This window comes from Saccopteryx leptura, chromosome 13 (genome assembly GCF_036850995.1).
Source record: "Saccopteryx leptura isolate mSacLep1 chromosome 13, mSacLep1_pri_phased_curated, whole genome shotgun sequence".
Lineage (NCBI taxonomy): Eukaryota > Metazoa > Chordata > Mammalia > Chiroptera > Emballonuridae > Saccopteryx > Saccopteryx leptura.
The window spans coordinates 26569456-26590852 of NC_089515.1; the positions used below are offsets into that span (position 1 = coordinate 26569456).

Consider the following 21397-nt stretch of genomic DNA (forward strand, 5'->3'; position numbering starts at 1 on the left):
CTGCCTTGGCAGTGGCTTCTGCCTACTTGGCTCCCTGGGCTCCTATACCACTCCCACAAACTCCTTCCTTGCTACACTTCTGCATTCACACCCCTTCACAGTTCCGTTCCGCGGGCGTGCCCCTTTTATGTCCCCAGTCCTTTGCTCCTCCCCAGTCCCGTCCTTATTCCCCTCTGTAACTCCTAGCTTCACTGGGTCCCCAGTTTCCTTATGCCCCCAATCTCTTCCCCTGTACCATGGGACCTTGGGATGTAAAGGGGCAATGTCTCAAGGCTCTGTTTGCACCAACGAAGAGAATCAGAAAGATTCCCCCCCACACACACACACACACACACGCCCCAGTGTCCTGGAACCCGCTGCCGCTTCCTGAGACTTCCCTAACCGGTTGACCAGAGAGACACTTTCTGACATAGAAGGTGAATGCATGAGAAGAAAGAAGTTCTCAGCCACACAACACACACACACACACACACACACACACACACACACACACACCTCACCAGTCACAGTATACTATAGAGCATGTCGGCATCACACCCAGGCTCCAGTCCACTCCTGCCCGCCTCAGGCCCACGTCCCGCTCTGCCCAGGTGGCATTCCCTCACTGAGGCCTCGATGCGACCGCGGTGGGGTGGCAATTACATGAGCCCTAGGCTTGAACAAGGTTCTGGGTTCCCCTATGCTCAACTGGTAGTGGAAGGAGGGCAAGCCCAGACCCCAGCCCTAAGTTTTAGGTCGGGGGGCGGGAGGATCAGAACTCCAACCAGAGTGAATAGGACCCAGTGGCCCCAGCCCAGGTGACGAACGGCTTTCCAGGGTGCCCGAGGAGGTGGCAGGAGGGAGTGACTGGCGGCCCGCTCATCCAATGGCAGCGCAGAGCTGCGCAGGCCGGCGAGGATCCTGCCGCCTCCGGGAGGCGTGGGCGGGGTCCCCTGCTGCTGCAGCCGCTCACGCCCGCGGGCGGGCGAGGCCGGCGGCCGCCGCACACACGAGCAGGTGAGGTGGGCCGGGGCTGAGACCGAGAGGTGGGGGGCCGGGAGGACCGGACGGGGGTGGGGTGCTATGATCTGCTCTGGGGGGACTTGGCCCGGGGTCTTGTGCGGGATGTTGTGAGGCTCCCGGCAGCAGGTTTTACCCCCGAGCCTAGGAGAGGGTCACACAACCTTTTCAGAGGGGAGAGGAGGGGGTACGGAGAAGAGAGCGGCCTGAGGCTCGGTGGGTCTCCGGGGCCCGAGGAATCTCTGCGGTCTTTGGCTGCAGCTGTCCCAGGTCCTGAAGCCCTGACCTTGGCCTGAGCACCCAAGGCCCTACCCCCGTGCACAGGAAAGGTGTGCAGTGAACTGTCCTGGCCGCGGTTTCTCTCACACCCCTCGAAGCCGCAGGCCTGCAGTAATCTCATCTTCTCCGCTGGCTCAGCCTCTCATGAGGACCGAGTCCGAGTAGGTGACTCAGCTGAGAGCAGGACTGAGGGGTGGAGAGGTTCCCGTCTGCCTTGTATGAATAGCTCCAAAAGTCCACGCTGGTGCCTGGACTGGGCAGTTCTCTGGCCAGGGGTGGGAGAGATGAGGGGGCCTAAGGCATGCAGGGCCCACCTCTTGCGGGCTAACAGGTTCCTTCTGGACCTGTAGTCTAGCCGCCATGGCGCACGGTTTCGCAGTGGGTTTTGACCCGCTGGGCCTTGGAGACGTAAGCTCGGGCTCTCTGAGCTCCCTCTCCTCCCGAGGCCACCTGGGCAGCGACTCAGGCACCGCAACGCGATACCTGCTGAGGAAGCAACAGCGGCTGCTGAATGGGCCCCCCCGCGGAATCCGAGCCTCGTCACCCATGGGCCGTGTCATCCTCATCAACTCCCCCATCGAAGGTAGGGGCGGGGCCCATCCGCAGGACCGGAGCAGAGGTGGGGGGAGAGGCCATACTGCACTAAGTAGGAGGCAGAGCCAACATGGGTGGCGGAACTAAAAAATGGGAGTCTTAAGGGTGGAAGGGCTTTTGGGAACCCATACACTCTTCATCTACTTTCCTTCTCCTTTAGGCCAATCCCTTAGGGCTCCAGAATTGTAGAGAGGTCAGAGGTGGGAAATAGGGCATGGTGACAGGGAAAGGTGTGTGTGTGTGTGTGTGTGTGTGTGTGTGTGTGTGTGAGAGAGAGAGAGAGAGAGAGAGAGAGAGAGAGAGATGCTAGTCCCCAGATGAGCTGGCAATGCGTTGAATTGGCCCCTCCATTTCATGGACTCTACCTTTGTCCAAACCCATTTGTGCATGCCTTCGGGGAGTGTGCAGGCTGGAGTGCATGCTCCATCAACAAGCCTACTGCGTGAGCAGCTCTGTGTTGAGCTGTGAGGTATCAGAGCTCAGTTGGGCAGACAGAATGAAAGGCTTCACATGCGAAAGGAAGGAAATGATGATAGAGTAACAGAAGATAGTTTAGACGAGTGGGGAGAAAAGGAAGGCGGAGGGTCAGGGAGGGCGCCAGAGCTGGGCCCTGAAGGAGGGGGAGACCTAAGCTTATGTAGATACTTAATACCATTTCATCGCACACGCATTCTGTGCCAGCCCTAGTTAGGCTCTGCAAGGAACCTAGAGAGAAGTAGGGCTCAATCTTCATTTTCAGAAATTAACAGTGTAGCCGGGCTTGGAGACAGCAGTGAGAGCAGCTGGTGATGTGGTGGAGGTATCACAGACAAAGGATGGAAGTAGAAAGCATGGAGCACAATAGGGCAGGCACTTAAGAGACAGCCTGGCTGCAGTGACAGGTGTAAGGCGACAGAGCAGATGAGCAAAACAGAACGTTGAATGACAGCGGGGAAGTGGGAGCCCCCTGGGCCTGAGCCTTCTGTGGACAAGACCAGATGAATATCTCTAGCTCCCGTCCTGTCTCTCAGCCAGCAGAAAGCCCTGGCTGAATCCCAGACTGGACTTTTCAGATCCCGCTCCTCCCCTCTCCCTCAGCTGGGCATCTCTGCTTTTCTACTGGGCCTCTGGGGCAGGAGTAGAGCATGTTGCTCAGGCATCATGCTTTCTCCAGCAGTAGTCCAGCCACTCACCCCCATCATCCACACACTTGGTCTCACCCTAGGGTGAGCAGCAGGGCACTGTAGAGGGTCACCACTGTCATTCTGGTCATGGAGCAGAAGTTCCCAGAGGAGCTACAAGACATGGCGGGGGGAGGGGGCACTGCAGCACTGCATTTGTAGTTCTCGTTGTACTAAAAGAACTATGCTAGCCCTGGCCTAATAGCTCGGTTGGTTAGAGCACTGTCCAGATGCAAAGGTTGCCAGTTCAATCCCTGGTCAGGGCACATACAGGAACAGATTGATATTTCTGTCTGTCTGTCTCTCTCTCTCCCTCTCTCTAAAATCAATCAATAAAGCATCGACCTGGAAATGCTGAGGTCGCTGGTTTGAAACCCTGGGCTTGCCTGGTCAAGGCACATATGGGAGTTGATGCTTCCAGCTCCTCCCCCCTTCTACCTCTCTGTCTCTCTGTCTCCCTCTCTCTCTCCTCTCTAAAAATGAATAAATAAAATTAAAAAATAATTAAAATCAATCAATATATTTTTAAAAAAGAACTGTGCTATACCTCCCCCTCATATGCCACATACACCCCCTCACATACCAGACACACCATGTCCAATGGGCACTACTCTGACCAGCTGACCCCTAGCCTGTTTGGGCTGGCAGCCTCTGAGCTCAGAATATTTTCCTCTGCCTGTGCACAAATATTTCCCAACTCATAGCTTAGAATTCCTCCTCATATTATTTAGACCACTCAGGGGCTTAAAGTAACCGATAAGGGAGACACAGTGGGAAGGGGAACACTGCTACTCACATCACCCCCATGAAGTCCCACCAGCTCCTCAAACTCAGTGGGTCGCAGAGAAAATACATTATCTTTAAGCCAAACCAGCCCTTTCTTCTTATTTTCTTTTTATGGGGGGTGAGAAGAGGGGAGATAGTGAGGCAGACTCCCACATGCACCCCAACTGGGATCCACCTGGCAAACCCATCTGGGGCCGATGCTCAAGTACTAAACTATTTTTAGTGCCTAAGGCTAATGTACCCCAAGGGAGCTATCCTCATTTCCTGGGGCCACATGAGAGGGGAAGAGGGAGAGAAGGGGGAGAGGCTGAGGGGAAGAAGCAAGTGATCACGTCTCCTGTGTATCCTGACCAGGAATCAAACCCAGGCCATCCATAGGCCGGAACAATGCTCTATCCACTGAGCAAACCAGCCAGGAACTCTCCTCACTTTTCTAGTTCATTTATTTGCCCATTCATCCATTCATTCATCTATCCACTTATTCTTTTATTTATTTAAAATTACTTAGCAAATACCAAGTACTGAGCAACATACTGGGAATACATTGGTGGGAAAAAACTACAAAATTTCTACCATGCTTAAGCTTACCATGAAAGGAGACAGATAATAAATATTATACAAATAATGAGAAAAGATGGCAAGAATCTTGAAGGGACTGATTCAGATAATATAACATTGTGTCTCAAACTGTAGACTTGCCTGGGGACGTGTTAAAAGACAGATTGTTGGCTCCTACACCCAGAACTTCTGATTCAGTGAGTCTGGATAAAGCGTAAGAATTCATATTTTTAGTAAGCTCCCAAGTGCTGCTGATGCTGCTGGTCTGGGGAGCACGCTTTGAGGACCACTCCCACAGAGACCCTCTGAAGGAAGAAAGGGGCTCTCCTAGGTAGAGTAGTCCAGGAAGGCTTCTCTGAGAAAGTGGTGTCTGAGTCAGGAAGGCCTGAGCAATAGCAGCTGACTTTCTGAAGGTCTAGGCAAGAGCATCTCAGGCTGAGGGAACACTGAAAGGACCGGCACACGAGGGAAATGGGAAAGAGGTCGGTGTGGCCAGAGCTCAGGGAGATGAAGGCCAGCAGTGAAGAGAGAGTGGTGGGCAGAGGAAAGCTCATGAAGGACCTTACTGGGCATGGAAGGAGTGTGGGTTTCCTTCTAGAAGAACAGGCAGAAACTGAAGTTTTTAATCAGGGGAAGGGCATGATCTATTATAAAGGCTGACTCTGGCCACTGTGTAGAGAATGGAAAGGTCAGGGGTCTGGGCTATGGCCATCGAGGGAGGGAAGATTCCATCCTCAGATGCCCAAAGCTCTCAGGCTCAAACACTCAGATCTAGCATCCCCCTGGTCCAGAGCCCTAGGGAGGCCCCAGGAATGGACTGAGGAGAAAGGGGTTGGGGATGGGAGATCAAACGTCTCCTTGGTTGGGATGAAAAGGTCCCCAAACCTGCGCAGACAAATTCAGCCAGGAAGCCCCAGGATCTCCAGGTCTCTGTTCTGCAGCATCCCTGCCACAGGCTGCCCTTGGGGATTGATTTCTTCTGAGATGCCCCGATCGTGCATTGTAAGCTGGTTTCTCAGCTCAAACAGAACAGAAGTGTGTGTGTGTGTCTGTGTGTGTGTGAGAGAGGAAGAGAGATTGAGAGAGATTGATTTCTTCCGGAGTAAGCCTTGCCCAGAAAGAAATCTCACCTTCTCACCTGGGGCCCAGTTTACCCCTCCAGTTTTCTCACTTTTCTCCAACCAGAAGGGCCTCCTCAGGGACTCACCTCTGAGCCTTTGCTCATGCCATCCCTTCATCAGTGTCTTTCTTTTCCCCTCCACCCATCCAAATTCTGCCCATCTCAGTCCTCCAGGAAACCTCAGACGGCTCCAGCCCCTAAGGACCCTCGTCCTTTGACTTTCCCATGAACCGGGCACATACTGCAACATGGTGTTGCTTTGGGTTTCTCTCTTTATATAGTCAGGTAGCCCTTACCTCCAGAATCACAGAGTCTAAGAGAGAGAAGGCGCCTCAGGGATCCTTCTACAACACTCTAGACAGGAATTTACTAAGTGTCAGCTTGTAAACCTCCCAAAATGAGAAACTCATTCTTTCTCCTGGAAAACTCATTCCATTGCCTGACAGCTGAAAGTTTTCCTTTGCTCAGCGAGCCTCCATATAACTCTACTATGTGGCCTTTGTTCTGCCCTCTGGGTTGCACAGTCAAAAATATGTAATTCCTTTTACAGAATGGCTCTTCAACTATTTGAAGATAGAGCCAACATATTCATTTCCACTGCAAGCTGAGGAGCCCAGACTCCCTGAACTGTGCCTCATAGAAAAGGTTCTTGAACTCATTTCTATCCATCTGACCCGAGAGTACCAAGATTTTTAGGTATTTGGCCTATCCCAGGCCTGTGGGCATGAGAAGCTTACCAAGGATTAGATGCACACATACACACACACACCTCTATATTACAAGGGAAAGAGGACTCTCTTCACATGGAGTCCTGTCCTGCCTGTCTGCTTCTGTCCTCTCCCTAGTCCATAGTCTCAAAATCACTCAGAGGAAACTCAGAAATTGGCTGCCTCCCCCCACGCCTGTTTCGGTCTCGATGCCTGTGCCCAGCAACCCAGCTTTTTCAGGCCCCAAATTGGGGAACCTCGGGGTTCACTGTGCCCAGATTGGCATGGGAGTCATGCCCGTGTTCCCACCTCCACAGCCAACAGTGATGAGAGCGACATCATACACGCAGTCCGTGTGGAGAAGAGTCCGGCAGGGAGGCTGGGTTTCAGTGTGCGGGGCGGCTCTGAGCACGGCCTGGGCATCTTCGTCAGCAAGGTGGAGGAGGGGAGCAGTGCAGGTGAGCAGGGACCCCCGGGGGAAGGCCCCAGGGAGAGGTGTGTGACCCCACGTCAGTGGGGTACAGAGGTGCTATTGTCAGGGATGGGAGGAAGGGGCCTCAGCTTTGGAGGTCTTGATGTGGTGGGGGACAGGGCCTCCTCCAGGGCAGAGTGGTCTGCTGGACAGGCCCCTAGTCTAATATGGGACACTCAGACCCTGCCTGGGACCACCAATTTCGGGGGAAAGTTTTACCCCACGTAGCCTGGTCTGATGGGGGCTCAGCCTCACGCTGAGGGACTTCTCCCAAGTGGCCCATGCCAGCACCCCTCTCCCCTGGTGCAGAGCGGGCTGGCCTGTGTGTGGGGGACAAGATCACGGAGGTGAACGGGCTGAGCCTGGAGAGCACCACCATGGGCAGCGCCGTGAAGGTCCTGACGGGCAGCAGCCGCCTGCACATGATGGTGAGACGCATGGGCCGTGTGCCGGGCATCAAGTTCTCCAAGGAGAAGACCACGTGGTGAGAGGGCCTGCCCTGCCCACCCGGCACCCCCACCCAAAGCCATGGCAGGAGAGGCAGAGGGCACAGGGCTCTGCACAGGCCCGGCTAGTATGGCTTCTGCTTCTCCCACCCCCTGGGGCTGGACACACAGGGGTCCTAAGGCCTGACCTTGAAATGAGGAAAGGCCCCGTCTCTCCCTCAGCCCTCCTCCCTAGGATCTGCTACCCCAGGCCCTGCCCCCTATGCTGCTGCTGCTGTTGTGAGTTTAAGATAGTAAAAGCGCCTCTTCCTTGTGGGCCTATGAGGACTCGAGAAGGGCCGAGCATGCTGTAGCTGCTCAGGAAAAAGAGATTAGGATGACTTCCCAGATTTGATTCATCTAAGTCCCACTGAAGATCCCAGGCGTGGGAAGTCCCCCAAAGGCAACCCCACCTGTGTCGTGCAATTGTGGAGGTTGCTGAGAGGAGGGGGTGGGCGGTGCAGATGGGGGCCCAGGCTGAGGCGCCCTGCTGCGGCCCCAGGGTGGACGTGGTGAATCGGCGGCTGGTAGTGGAGAAGTGCAGCTCAGCGCCATCGGACAGCAGCTCAGAGGACGGTGTGCGGCGCATCGTTCACCTCTACACGACCTCCGACGACTTCTGCCTGGGCTTCAACATCCGCGGGGGCAAGGAGTTTGGCCTGGGCATCTACGTGTCCAAGTGAGGGCTGGACAGGGAATGAAACGGATAGGCTAGGGAATGGGGGTTGGGGCGGACCTGGGCTGGGACCTGGGGATATAGGTCAGCAAGTGGGGTGTGGCCAGCCACATGTTCCAATGAGGGCCTCGGTGGGGGTGGGGTCTGCAGAGGAGGGCGGGGGTCACCAGGAGGAGGGTGAAATGCCTGGGGCATCCCTGCATCCAAGTGAAGAAAGCCTGGGATGGGGTGAGAGAGGGCAGGCCAAGGGGCCTAGCAGACTGCTGCCTGCCTGACCCTAGAGTGGACCATGGTGGGCTGGCCGAGGAGAATGGCATCAAGGTGGGAGACCAGGTCCTGGCAGCCAACGGGGTCAGGTTTGACGACATCAGCCACAGCCAGGCCGTGGAGGTGCTGAAGGGCCAGACACACATCATGTTGACCATCAAGGTGCGCAGAACCGTGGGAACGAGGGAGACGCCAGACTGAGGGAAGGACTTCCTCGAGCACTCTAGTGCCTAGTTACACCCATTGCACTGCAATTTGACCTTTTCACAGCCACATGAGAGGTAGGGCAGGCATTGTTCTCATTTTGTAGAGGAAGAAACTGAGGCTCAGAGAGGCAAAGTAACTGAGGAACCAGTGAATTACTCAGCTGGTCAGTAGCAGGCCAATGTCTAGGGCAGTGCCCCTCTTATGAGTGGTGGAGGCCAAGGACTAAAAGGAAAAATAATGTCCCACTCAGAAGGGTGAATGGTAGCTATGGCTCTGGGTAGGACCTAGGTGGTGGGCATCCTCAGGGTACAGGGCAGGAAGGGCTAGGCTGGGGCCAGAGATTGGGTTTCAAGAGAGGTAGCTGGATCCATTATTCATGTGGGTCTCACACTTGCTGAGGATCAGGTCTTTTTCACTCTGGTCCCTGGAGGAAGTGATGCCTCTCCCTAGCATCTCATCCCAGCCCCTGCTCCCCCGTTCTCCCTTCTCTTGTCCAAGACTTTCACCCGTTTCACCATTGGGAGCCTCCTCTACCATTCCCCACCTCACCACCTCTACTTCCCACCTCTCTCACATTCTATGTATCCTTTTTCTTCCTCTCAAATGATCCCAAATGCTCCTCCGTATTCCCACTCTACCCCTCATTCATTCATCCATTCATTCAATATTTTTAAGTACCTATTATATAATGGCCACTATGCCAGGTACTGAGAATACAACAGTGACTAAGACAAGGTCTCTTCTACCAGGCGGTGAGGTGGGGAGATGGGCAATTAAACTAGACACATGCACATTGTGACAAATGCTATAAGAAAATTAACACAGAGATGGCATAAAGCAATTTAGGAAGACCCTTCTAGCTGGGGGGGGAGGGTCAGATTAGGTTTCTCTGAGGAGGTGACACCTGAAGAGGAAGAAGGAGCTAGCCACAAGATGAGCTGAAGAAAGAGAATCCAATTAGAAACAGCAAGTGCAAAGGTCCTGAGGTATAGAGGAATTTGGCATATTCAGAAGTAAAGTGGCCCATATGGCTAGAGCATGAAGAAGGAGAGTGATAGGGTTGAAAAGTTTACTCCTGTCCCATCACTCTCCATTCTTTTTTTTTTTAATTTTTTAAAATTTTTTTACAGGGACAGAGAGTGAGTCAGAGAGAGGGATAGATAGGGACAGACAGACAAGAACAGAGAGAGATGAGAAGCATCAATCATCAGTTTTTTGTTGCGACACCTTAGTTGTTCATTTCTCATATGTGCCATGACCGTGGGCCTTCAGCAGACTGAGTAACCCCCCGCTCGAGCCAGTGACCTTGGGTCCAAGCTGGTGAGCTTTTTTGCTCAAACCAGATGAGACCGCGCTCAAGCTGGCTATCCTGGGGTCTCGAACCTGGGTCCTTCCTCATCCCAGTCTGACGCTCCATCCACTGCGCCACTGCCTGGTCAGGCTCACTCTCCATTCTTACTCTCCCTTCTGACCCACTCCCTATGCCCTCCATGCCCTCCCCAGGAGACTGGCCGGTACCCTGCCTACAAGGAGATGGTTTCTGAGTACTGCTGGCTGGACCGATGTAAGTGGCTCAGGTCCCCAAGGTTGAAGGGAAAGAGCTGAGGCCCGAGGGTGGGACTAGAAGCTATGAAGAATAAATGGGCAGGGGACCAAGATCTTACTGGGATTTTCACACTGTCCAGACTTTCCCACTGCCCAGAGCTGTTTCTGGGCTCTCCTCTGAAAAGCTGCAGCTTCCATGGCAGGCTCTCCTAGGGTCTGGAGTCCCAGGGGGTTGGACGGAGGAGAAGTGACTTTCCCAAGGTCTCATCCTGCTGGCAGGATGCTGAGTTCAGACCTTGGCTGCTGCCGGATATTCCCTAGACCCCCAAACCCAGGGGTGGTCTGCGAGACTGGCAGGACTCTGAATCGGTCTGGTCAGACCCCTGAGATGCCCGTGCCTTCCCCTCTGCCGCAGTGAGCAACGGGGTGCTGCAGCAGCTGTCCCAGGCCTCTGAGAGCAGCTCCAGTGTCTCCTCCTATGCCTCCAGCGTCCCCTACAGCTCGGCCGAGGGCTCCAGCTCTCTGCCCTCTGACCGCATGGATGTCTGCCTGGGGCCTGAGGAACCCGGCAGCCGTGGTCCTGGCTGGGGACGGGCAGACACAGCTATGCAGACAGACCCCGACGTGGGGGGCCGTGTGGAGACCTGGTGTAGCGTGCGGCCCACAGTCATCCTCAGGGACACAGCCATCCGCTCCGATGGACCCTTGCCCACCCATCGCCTTGACTCTGCTCTCTCTGAGTCCCCTAAGACAGCGCTGCTGCTGGCCCTCAGCCGACCCCGGCCCCCCATCACTCGCTCCCAGAGCCACCTGACCTTGTGGGGTACGTGTGGGAGGGGTGGCTGCTGCTCTCTTCAAAGCCCTTGGTCCAAAACCTCCCTTAGGCCCTTTCTTGGGCCCCAAGCCTCGCTCTGCCCCAGGCCTTGACCCAGCCTCAGAGCCAGAATATACTCGGACCTTGAGCTGGTCTCTTTTTAAAATTAGTACAGACCCCAAACCCACCTTCAGTCCCAGCTCCAGCTCCAGGCAGCTCTGGGCCCCCCAAAAAAGTGCCTACACACACACACACACACACACACACACACACACACACACACACACACCAGCCCGCACGGATTCTTCACATAGCTGTAGCTGTAGAGGTAAAGATTTGGAGGAGGACCCCTACCCTGCCCGCATCCCTCCCACCCCCCACAGCTGCAGACCCTGTCTGCCCCCCTACTCTCTTTCTCTCTGCCCCTCCCCACACCCCTGTCCCTGGTCCTTCCCTTCTGCCACCCTTCCAGCCCCCTGGGTGCTCCCTCGTGTCTGCAGAGGAGAAGAAGCAACGGAAGAAGGAGAAGTCGGGGTCCTCCGGGGAGAAGGGGGCCCTGCAGCGCTCCAAGACACTCATGAACCTCTTCTTCAAGGGAGGGCGGCAAGGGCGGCTGCCTGGGGACGGGGGCAGAGAGGCCTGGACACTGGAGAGAGGGAGCCCGGCCAAGGCCCGGCCTCGCCTGGACATGGAGAAAGGTAAGTGCTGGGCTGCTCAGGCAGAGAGGACAGGGGAAAAGTCCACGTTGGCATTCAGCCCCACAGTGCCTCTCACTAGCTGTGAGTTACCCCTCCACCCTGTGAGTCTCAGCTTCCTCACGAGTCAAATCTAAACAATAATGCCTATAGCTTTAGGAATAGTGAGGTATCAATGAATAAGTGTCTGTTCATCACTTAGGACATTGTCTGCCATGTGCCTTGTGCCCAGAAAATGTAGCGGTCATTAAGCAAAGTTATACTGCTTTCTCTCCCCATTTTACAGAAGGGAAAACTGATAGGAATACAGAACAGAAAGAAGTGGAAGAGCTTGAGTCCAATGCCCGCGCTCTTGGTGCTGAGGGGAGGGGAGGGCACTCTTTTCTTAGAATATTTGGCTTCGCCTTTCCTGGCCAGAGTTCTGCCGGCCCTAAGCAGTTTTAGAACCATCTTTGATTAAGGCCACTTCTAGATCAGGGCCCAGGCAGAAGGGCCTAGGCAGGCTTCACTCACCCTGGGGCTCCCTAAGGACCCTCACAGAGGGCCTCTTAGCTCCCATGTGAGGTTCAGCGACTGGACCAAGAGTGGATGAGTTGGTCTGACCAGGCGGTGGTGCAGTGGATAGAGCATCAGACTGGCATACGGAGGACCCAGGTTCGAGACCCCGAGGTCGCCAGCTTGAGCACGAGCTCATCTGGTTTAAGCAAAACTCACCAGCCTGGACTCAAGGTCGCTGGCTCGAGCAAGGGGTTACTCAGTCTGCTGTAGCCCCACGGTCAAGGCACATATGAGAGAGCAATCAATGAACAACTAAGGTGTCACAATGAAAAACTAATGATTGATGCTTCTCACCTCTCTCCATTCCTGTCTGTTTCTCCCTATCTATCCCTCTCTCTGACTCTCTCTCTCTGTCTCTGTAAATAAAAAAAAAAAGAGTGGATGAGTTGACTCTTGGAGTTGGCTGGGGCAGAAACTCAACCCAAACTAGCTTCACAAAGCACTTCTTGGCTCAGCTACTGGTTTAAGCTGGGTCTAAGAATTTAAACAATCTCATTAGACATTTGCCCCGCTCATCTCTCGGTTCCCCTTCCCCAGTTGGCTTCATTACCGCGCAGGCTTTACCCACTTGAGCTAAAATGGCCACTGTTGCTTAGCAACACAAGGAAAAGAGGGCTTCTCCTTAAATAGTCCCAGCTGAAGTTCCAGGCTCATTGGCTTGCTGGGATCACATGCCCAACAAATCACTGTGACATGGGAGAGAGGGGCTTTCATCAACCATCCAGGGTCATGTGCCCCCCCCTGGGGCACCTGCACTGAGAATGGGGATCCCCAGGTGACATCAAGGTGCTGTTCCAGAAGGAAGAGTAGATGCTGGGTAGGCAAAAACAACCAGAGCATGGGGAGCTGGGTGGGCCCTGTCCCTCCCTTGGGTCTCAAGGTAGCAGTCCCCTGGGGGAAACAATTCCTTCAGATAAGGGCAGGCCAGCCCCTTTCCTGAGCCCACACCTCCTGTGACCCATCTTTCTTTCCACAGCCTCTGGGACCTGCTCTCCTGGTTCTCCTTCTACCTCTCTGGCCACTCCGCTCTCTCTTTCAAAGGCTGTCCTTTTTTTCTTTGTCCCCTGAAGGTAGGTGTTCCCCCAAACTTTGTCCCTGGAGTTCTTGCCTTCATACATTTACTTCCAAATAAATCCCTGTAAGCAGAGTTCAGACTGCACCCTCTCTTGATCCCAAAACCTTCACTGAGTCGCCATTGCCTCTGAACAAGTCCTCGGCCTGAGTATGGCCTTCAAGACCCCCATGGCCGGGTCTCTTGCCTCCTCATCCCATTTCCTTCAGGCTGAACTCTTCATTCCAACCAGTGGTCCAGCTAGTCCTAGCCCACCAACCCCCATTTTCAGACAGGCCCAGAGCCTGCTGCTGAGCTTTTCTCTTCTCAGCAGGCGGAGTGGGCCCTGTGCAGAAGTTTGTCACCTGGAGGCTGAGACGCGGTAATGCGTGCATCTTTCACTAAGGCCCGTGAGGGCGTGTATGTTGGGGGCAGCTAAGGGGCTTTGGCTAAACTCAGCTGAGGTTAAACATGGGGGATCGGGCAGAGAGGGAGGTGCATAGAGCGGGCAGCTAAAAGAACTGGACTACGAAGGATAGGGTTGTGGGTGGGTATTGGGGGTCATTTTGTGGACCGGGGAGCTTCAGTTGGGACTTCCAGACACATATTTGGGGGAAATGAGGAAACCCGTGTAAGAACTGCAGTGGGGACCAGAGCAGCATGACAGTGCATGTTTGGGGGGCCCACAGGCCATTAGGCCAGGACTCCATTGAGAAACAGGCGGAACAGAGATCTGTGTTGGGGGGCTGAGGAAGGAGCCTGGGGTGGAGCTCCCTAGGTGGGCAGATCACTATGGGAGACCACGGTGGCGAGCACCTGGGTGAGGCTGGGACTCTGTCAAGGCACCTGGGCCTCTCAGCCAGCCTGTCCTGGGGTCTAACCCCCATTTAGGGAAGCCCCCCTTCCTCCCCTGATGGGTCCAGGCTCCTTCATCATACCCCTTTGCTCCTGCCCTGCAGACCGGGAGAGGGGCCGGGCCGTGCTCTCTGCCAGGTCTGGGAGCCCCTCCAGCCAGCTGCCCAGTGTGGATGAGCAGGTGCAGGCCTGGGAGAGCCGACGGCCCCTCATTCAGGACCTGGCTCGCCGGCTGCTGACTGACGATGAGGTGCTAGCTGTCACCCGCCATTGCTCCCGGGTAAGCCTCCAGCCCACCCCCTGCCCCAGCACATGGTCACTCAGTCACCCAGTCCCTCATTCATTCAGGTTACTGTCTCCTGACCAGTATCTGGGCTCAACACTGTGAGGCAGTGGTCATTAAAGGCAGAAATCACCCTTGTCACGCACACACATACACACAGACACACACACTGAGCTCACACAAAAAAGGGGAGGTAGACAATAACTAGACTTTAAACATCCATAGTGACAAATCATGTAAAGTACTGTGAAGAAAAGGAACATAAGAAAATAACCAAGGCCTGACCTGTGGTGGCACAGTGGATAAAGCATTGACCTGGAATGCCGAGGTCATCAGTTTAAAACCCTGGGCTTGCCCGGACAAGGCACATATCAGAGAGAAGCAACTACTACAGGTTGATACTTTTCGCTCCTCCCTGCCCCTTTCTCTTTCTCCTCTCTCTAAAATAAAATAAATAACCCAAGAGGCACAAATTAGATATGACCTGGGAGGGCCTTTGGTATTTAAGCTGAGAGAAGGAGTCCGACAGGTAATGAGTTGGGGAACATGAGTCCCTGCAGACATCCGCTTCTGTTCTCTAAACTCCAGCCCGTCCACCTACTTCCTTTTCTCCTGGGTCAGCCAACAGGCCTGGCAAAAGTAAGTAATCCCTTGTCCTTCCCACCACACACACACAGCCCAAACCTCCCCAACACCTACACAGTGGTTCTCTGTTCCCTTCCACTTCAAACAGACTAGAAGGGTCAGGATGGGATAGAGATTAGATTTGAGGGGATCTTTGTAGCCTGTACGTTGGGGAGACTACAGGAGGCACAGGTTACCTCCTCCAGGAGGATTGGAAGGCCCGCTCCAGTGTAGGGCTTCCCGCTGTCTCAAGAGCCTCCAAGTTTCTGTGATGGATTCCCTGTAATGAATCTGCGCTCATGCACATGTGAGTCTATGTGCAAGGACAATCTGAGGAATTTCAGGAAATGGTTTGTGGCTCCCCCCCACTTTCTCATCATGGTCAGGGTGGGGCTGTGTTGTATGTCTGTGTGAGTGTACAGGTGTCTGGCTAACAGGCATGTATATGTCGCCTGGAGACAGATGTGGTAATCCCTATACTAGCGGTTCTCAACCTGTGGGTCGTGACCCCGGCGGGGGTCGAACGACCAAAACACAGGGGTCGCCTAAAGCCATCGGAAAATACATATTATGAGAACCGCTGCCCTATATTGAGGCTTGGTTTACAATAGGGCGCTGAGTTGTCAGGTGCATGTTGTGGGCAGCTAAGGGTCTTTGAGCTAAACTCAAGTGTCATACTCGCTCTTAGCGCTAAGTGGGGCTGTGTGTATCCGTTTCTGTAAGCCTGTAACTCTGCGCTATGGCCACTAGGTGGGGCTCTGTGTCTGTTTCTTTATTCCCTTCTTCCCTCAGCTCCTCTCACCCCACCCAAGCCAGGACGCCTCTGTTGTCCCCACGGCACCTGAGGAGCTCTGAATACCACACAAACCTGACCCAAGCCCTACCCACAGCAAGAGATTAGACCCTCTGAGATGGCAGGAAAGATTAGCTCAGTGATTCTGATGTGCAGCCCTGAACTCCTACTCCATGCCAGCCAGGCATTAGAAACCACCTCTTTGATCACTTTACACTCCCCAGTCCCTCTTGTACTCTCTTTGACAGACTAGAGTACAAGTTCCTTATTCTCACATTTAAGGCCCTCCCTGATTTTTATTTTATTTTACTTTATTTTATTTTTTGTATTTTTCTGAAGTGAGAAGCAGGGAGGCAGACTTCCGCATGCACCCGACCGGGACCCACCCAGCATGCCCATCTGGGGCGTTGCTTCATTGCAACTGGAGTCATTCCAGCGCCTGAGGCAGAGGCCATGGAGCCATCCTCAGGGCCCAGGCCAACTTTGCCCCAGTGAAGCCTTGGCTGTGGGAGGGGAAGAGAGAGATAGAGAAAAAGGAGAGGGGGAAGGGTGGAGAAGCAGAGGGGCGCTTCTCCTGTGTGCCCTGGCTGGGAACTGAACTCAGGACTTCCACACGCCAGGCCGATGCTCTACTGCTGAGCCAACTGGTCAGGGCCTAAGGCCGTCCCTGATTTGACTCTTCAACCCACTAACCTCAGCTTTTCCAGTCACCACATCACCATGTCGTCATCTTCCCCTGGTCACCACATCAGTTTATACAGGTTATGAATTGCACAACCCTAGGGGCACTGCTCACACTGTAATCACAATCTGCTCAGCCTACACCAGGAACCTTTATGTAACCCACGATCAACTTAAACTTCTCTCCACCTGCTATTCCACATCACCTTCAGAGCATTTTCTCACAACTTTCATGCTGATGCCTGAATTCATCCTTAAGAATGGAAATAACGGCCTGACCTGTGGTGGCGCAGTGGATAAAGCGTCGACCTGGAACGCTGAGGTCGCCGGTTCGAAACCCTGCACTTGTCTGGTCAAAGCACATATGGGAGTTGATGCTTCCTGCTCCTCCCCTCTTCTCTCTCTACGTGTCTCTCTCTCTCTCTCTCTCTCTCACTCTCTCTCTCCTCTCTAAAATGAATAAATAAAAAGAAAACAACAAACAAACAAAAAGAGTGGAAATGCCACTGCTTCCATGAAGCCTGCTTTGATCTTCCCACCCTCCTCTGAGACTCCCTTTGTCAGTGATTTGTAGCACATTGGGGCACGTGGCTCATTCTGCCCCTCGTTCCCACTAGACTGAGTCTTTGAAGATCTGGAACAGGGTCTTCATTATTGTGCTCCCACTTGACCGAACAGGATGCTCTGTGTTTCTGTCCTTGAATCAGTACTGCCTCCCTTTAACCACAAGGGGGCAGTATGCCATCCAGTAGGTTGGCGCCCAGTGTTCAGTTTGCCAGTTGGTCTGCGTAGGTGGGGTATGACTGGTGGCGTCCTGGCAGTGCCAGGCAGAAAGGCCTCCACCACCCTGAGTACTGACTGGGGAGGCTTTCTGTAGGGCCACCCCTTCCTTCCCCAAGGTCCTCATTCCAGCCCTGAACAAAGCCTAATTTGTAGGTCTGTGTGCAAATGTTGGGCCAGTGAGGCCCATAGCCTAGTGTTTGGTTCAAATTCCTTCCTTCTGCTTGGAAGATGGGGGTGGGGAGGAGAGTCCACTCTCTGCACATCCTTTTCCTGTACAGAGTAGGCAAGAGCTGGACCTCTCTGGTTTCAGTCCCTCTTCATACTTCCTTATCTGTGTGGCCTTGGCAAAGTCCTTTTTTTTTTTTTTGTATTTTTCCGAAGCTGGAAACGGGGAGAGACAGTCAGACAGACTCCCGCATGCGCCCGACCGGGATCCACCTGGCACGCCCACCAGGGGCAACGCTCTGCCCACCAGGGGGCGATGCTCTGCCCCTCCGGGGAGTTGCTCTGCTGCGACCAGAGCCACTCTAGCGCCTGGGGCAGAGGCCAAGGAGCCATCCCCAGCGCCTGGGCCATCTTTGCTCCAATGGAGCCTTGGCTGCGGGAGGGGAAGAGAGAGACAGAGAGGAAGGAGGGGAGGTGGAGAAGCAAATGGGCGCTTCTCCTATGTGCCCTGGCCGGGAATCGAACCCGGGTCCCCCACACACTAGGCCGTCGCTCTACCGCTGAGCCAACTGGCCAGGGCCGGCAAAGTCCTTTTCTCTGAGCCTGTTTCCTCATCTGCAAACCAGGAATAAATAATGTCATCGCTCAGGGTGTTTGCTAAATAAGAGACAGGTGTAAAAGGCTAAGGAAAGTCCCTATCCCAAAGCTGTCATTGCTGTTGTCGCGATTACAAGTCTGTTATAGTTGGTGCAGGCCTTTACCTAGTCACTAAGAAGACATCCTGTGGACAGGCTCGGGATGGGGAGAGCCTTTCCCAAACATGGGGCCCCGCCATGCCGGGCGTTGCCCCTCGCCAGCTCCAGAAGCCGCTGCTGCTGTCTGACCGGTGGTGCCCTCTCCGCAGTACGTGCACGAGGGCGGCGTGGAGGACCTGGTGAGGCCCTTGCTGGCCATTCTGGACAGGCCCGCAAAGCTGCTGCTGCTGCGGGACATCAGGTGGGAGGTGGCTGTGGGAGGGGTTCGGGCAGGAAGGGGATCCCTGACACCACCCCCAATCTCCCCAGGGCTGAAGCCCCACCCTGGGTACCTCCAGAACCCCTCACCCACCCCCTCTCCTCCTCCCAGAAGTGTGGTGGCTCCCACCGACCTGGGCCGCTTCGACAGCATGGTGATGCCTGTGGAGCTGGAGGCTTTGGAGGCCCTCAGGAGCCGCGCAGGTCAGCGGCTGGGGGCAGGACTCGTGGACCCGGAACCCCAGGTGGGGGTGGGGGTGGCCTACCCAGTGGAAAGGGGTCAACACCCTCTCAGCTGTGTCCATCAGGGAGCCTGGAAGCAGGGCCCTGCCGCTGACCTCTTCTCTCCAACCAGTACGGCCTCCTGCTTTGCGACCAGCCCGGCAAGACACACCACCCAAGCGTCACCTCATCACCCCTGTGCCTGGTCAGTCACAGTCCCCGAGCCCAGGGACGGGCACACTGGGGGGAACTGGGGAAGGGAAAACAGGCCTTCTTTGGTCCCTGCCCCAGGGACTGTGGGGTGTTGTGGTTTCAGAGGTATGTGTGGTTCCCCGATGGGAGGCCATCCTCCAGCAGAACCACTTCCGTCACATCCACTCACCACTATTATTTACCGAATAATTGGTTTTAAACCCACTTGCTTTTTAAATCTAGCCTCATTCCATGCAATAATCTCCGAGAAATAACCAGTTTGGTGTGTGAGTCATACTTTTTCCTAGACACATTAAAATAAAACTTTATTACAATAGAAAGTATTAAAATACTATTACAGTGGAGCATGGGCTGTGTCCCTCCCTGCAGGGAATGCTGCGTGGGGCCTGCACAGACCCAGGCCTGGGTCTCCTAGGCCCTGCGGGAACAAAGGTGAGAGCTGGGCTCTGGCCAGGTGGTCTGGGCTGGCGAGGAGGGGAAGCCTGACCTTGGCCCTCTTCCCCAGACAGCCGTGGAGGCTTCTACCTGCTGCCTCTGAATGGCTTCTCCGAGGAGGAGGAGGACAGGGGGCTGAGGGAGCGGCTGGGGAACCTCCAGGTCTCCCTCGGAGCCTCTGCCCCCCGCCACCCTCATAAAGGGATCCCCCCTCTCCAAGACGTGCCAGTAGATGCCTTTGTCCCACGCCGGAGCGCCTGCACACCCCCTCCCCAGCCACCCCCTGTTGCTCCCCGGCCCCCGAGGCCTAACTGGCTGCTGACAGAACCCCTAACCCGAGAAGACCCTCACCAGGGCCAGAGCCAGAGCCAGGGCCCGGCCCAGAGCCGCAGCCGCAGCCGCAGCCAGGGCCGTGGCAAGTCCCCTGGACGCAGGCGTTCTCCGTCCCCGGGGCCTATCCTCACCACCAGCATGGCCAACGGGCGCTACCACAAGCCTCGGAAGGCCAGGCCCTCTCTGCCACAACCTCTGGATGGGCACGTAGCCAAGGCAGGGGGCAGTCAAGGGCTCTCCGAGAACGGAACTGGAAGGACACTTGAGCACACAGCCACCACGAAGGCCCCTAGTGGGGAGCTGAGAACAGTCACGCTGTCCAAGATGAAACAGTCCTTGGGTGAGTCCAGGTGGGCCTGGGCCTGGCCAGCGGCTCTTGGGTCTGGGTTAGGTTGGTGGGTTTGGTTTGGGGATGTGACTAGGGCCTGGGCCTAGGAAAAGAACCTGGGTATTGGGGTAGCTGGGGGTCTCGATTTGTGGGCTTTAGGATCTAGAGGATTTTGGAGTTGAGGATTGAGTAGTAACAAATTAAAGTTTGGGAAGAGTTGGGTGCCCAGATTTGGGGATGGGGCCCTGGGCCGGTCCTGGGAGCTCTGGGTTTCAGGGGCGTGGCACTCTCACCCTGTTTCTCTTTCCCTAGGCATCAGCATCTCAGGGGGGATCGAGTCCAAGGTGCAGCCCATGGTGAAGATAGAAAAGATTTTCCCCGGGGGGGCCGCCTTCCTCAGTGGGGCCCTGCAGGTGGGTGGAGCCCACTCGGACCTGCTCCCTTGGCCCAGTGCGTGTTCCGGCCCAGGCAGGCTGGGACACGCTCATCGGCCAGCCAGGCATGTTGAGAGCAGGCCGTGGGAGGGTGTCAGGCTGGCAGGATGAGCAAGCCCAGGGGAAAATCTGTCCCCTCATGCCAGCCTGGGCTTGAGGGCGGCCCATCCTGTTCCACCCCTTGCCCCAAGGGACAAAGGGCCATTGTCTGCGTCCCACCCAGCCCCCAATAGCTGCAGGCACAAATGTCCCATTGTCCATCCCCTCCACCCAGTGAGGAGTGTCCTGGCTGAGGGAGGTGAGAGGTTGAATGCTGGAGTCAGGGGTGACCTGAGGAGGGAGGGCTGTGATTCTCCCACTCCCGTCCTAGGCTGGCTTTGAGCTAGTGGCAGTGGATGGAGAGAGCCTGGAGCAGGTGACCCACCAGCGAGCAGTGGATACCATCCGCCGGGCTTATCGAAACAAGGCTCGGGAGCCCATGGAGCTTGTGGTCAGGGTCCCTGGGCCCGGCCCCCCACCCTTACCCTCCGACTCATCGGCTCTCACCCATCGGCTCCCGCCTGCTGACCATTCCCCTGCCCGCTGACCCCTGGATGGTCCTCCCACTGGCTGCCAGAATCTCAGTACCCTTCCCAACAACACCCAGACTCTCCCACTGATGTCAGTCTTTGCCAGCTGACCCCTTGCCCAGCCCTTGTCCAATGCTCCAGATCCCCAACCCCTCTCCCCACCTGTCCCAGGACCCTTCCCATTGACTTCAGGTCCTCCCACTGTCCCTGGAGTCCTCCTGCTCTCCCCTGGGCCTCGCCCACTAACCCAGCTGGGGAGCTCCCACTCCTGCCGGCCTCGCTCACTCCTGGAGCTCCATCCTGGTGGCTCAGAATCTCCGATTCCTTCCCTCTGCAGCTGTCACTAAGGCTCTGCCCTTTCCAGGCAAACTTGGTGTCAAGGACAAGGTGCTACTGGCAGCCTGTCACCCAGTCACTGCTCCTGACCTCCCAAGACAGGAAGGGGTTAAGAAACCCAAGGTCTGGAGCTTGGGATCGGTGGGCACTGTCTCATGACGCCCCTTTGATTCTCCCAATTCCTGAGGGACACAGACTCTCAGATCCAGCCCTCAAGCAGTGTCCTGTGCAAGGAACAGCATGGAAGCTTCTCAAACCCCTGGAGGCCATTTCATGTTGTGGTCCACTAGCCTCAGACTTGTGACTATCTGTCCTTTCCCAGCTCACTTTCTCCCCCTAGGACCTCTGCGAGGGGTA

At 55.4% G+C, this 21397-nt stretch overlaps 1 protein-coding gene across 4 annotated transcripts; it reads left to right on the top strand.

Annotated features, from left to right (window-relative positions):
• The first annotated feature begins 932 nt into the window (after positions 1-932).
• On the top strand, positions 933-21369 carry PDZD7 (PDZ domain containing 7). Of its 4 annotated transcripts, XM_066355826.1 has the most exons (17): positions 933-996; positions 1629-1861; positions 6521-6661; positions 6985-7159; positions 7663-7839; positions 8118-8265; positions 9814-9874; positions 10271-10678; positions 11170-11367; positions 13308-13355; positions 13933-14108; positions 18062-18153; positions 18283-18374; positions 18526-18597; positions 19111-19713; positions 20014-20114; positions 20506-21369. In XM_066355826.1, the coding sequence occupies exons 2-17, from the start codon at positions 1639-1641 to the stop codon at positions 20719-20721; spliced, it is 2931 nt and encodes a 976-aa protein (XP_066211923.1). In that variant the 5' UTR covers positions 933-996; positions 1629-1638; the 3' UTR covers positions 20722-21369. The 4 variants fall into 4 exon arrangements, 2 of the variants coding, with proteins under 2 accessions (XP_066211923.1, XP_066211924.1); XR_010747688.1 differs by lacking the exons at positions 18062-18153; positions 18283-18374; positions 18526-18597; ... (1 more) ...; positions 20014-20114; positions 20506-21369 and adding an exon at positions 12899-12992 and having other exon boundaries at positions 13305-13355; positions 13933-13949; XR_010747689.1 differs by lacking the exons at positions 18062-18153; positions 18283-18374; positions 18526-18597; ... (1 more) ...; positions 20014-20114; positions 20506-21369 and adding an exon at positions 12899-12992 and having other exon boundaries at positions 13933-13949.
• Positions 21370-21397: the final 28 nt, after the last annotated feature.

What these genes read in the sequence shown, in the direction of transcription:
- PDZD7 (XM_066355826.1), top strand. Translation starts at nt 1,639, where the DNA reads ATGGCGCACGGTTTCGCAGTGGGTTTTGACCCGCTGGGCCTTGGAGAC. An exon ending in CATCAACTCCCCCATCGAAG is followed by an intron (nt 1,862 to 6,520) that starts GTAGGGGCGGGG and finishes CCACCTCCACAG; the next exon opens with CCAACAGTGATGAGAGCGAC. An exon ending in GGAGGAGGGGAGCAGTGCAG is followed by an intron (nt 6,662 to 6,984) that starts GTGAGCAGGGAC and finishes CCCCTGGTGCAG; the next exon opens with AGCGGGCTGGCCTGTGTGTG.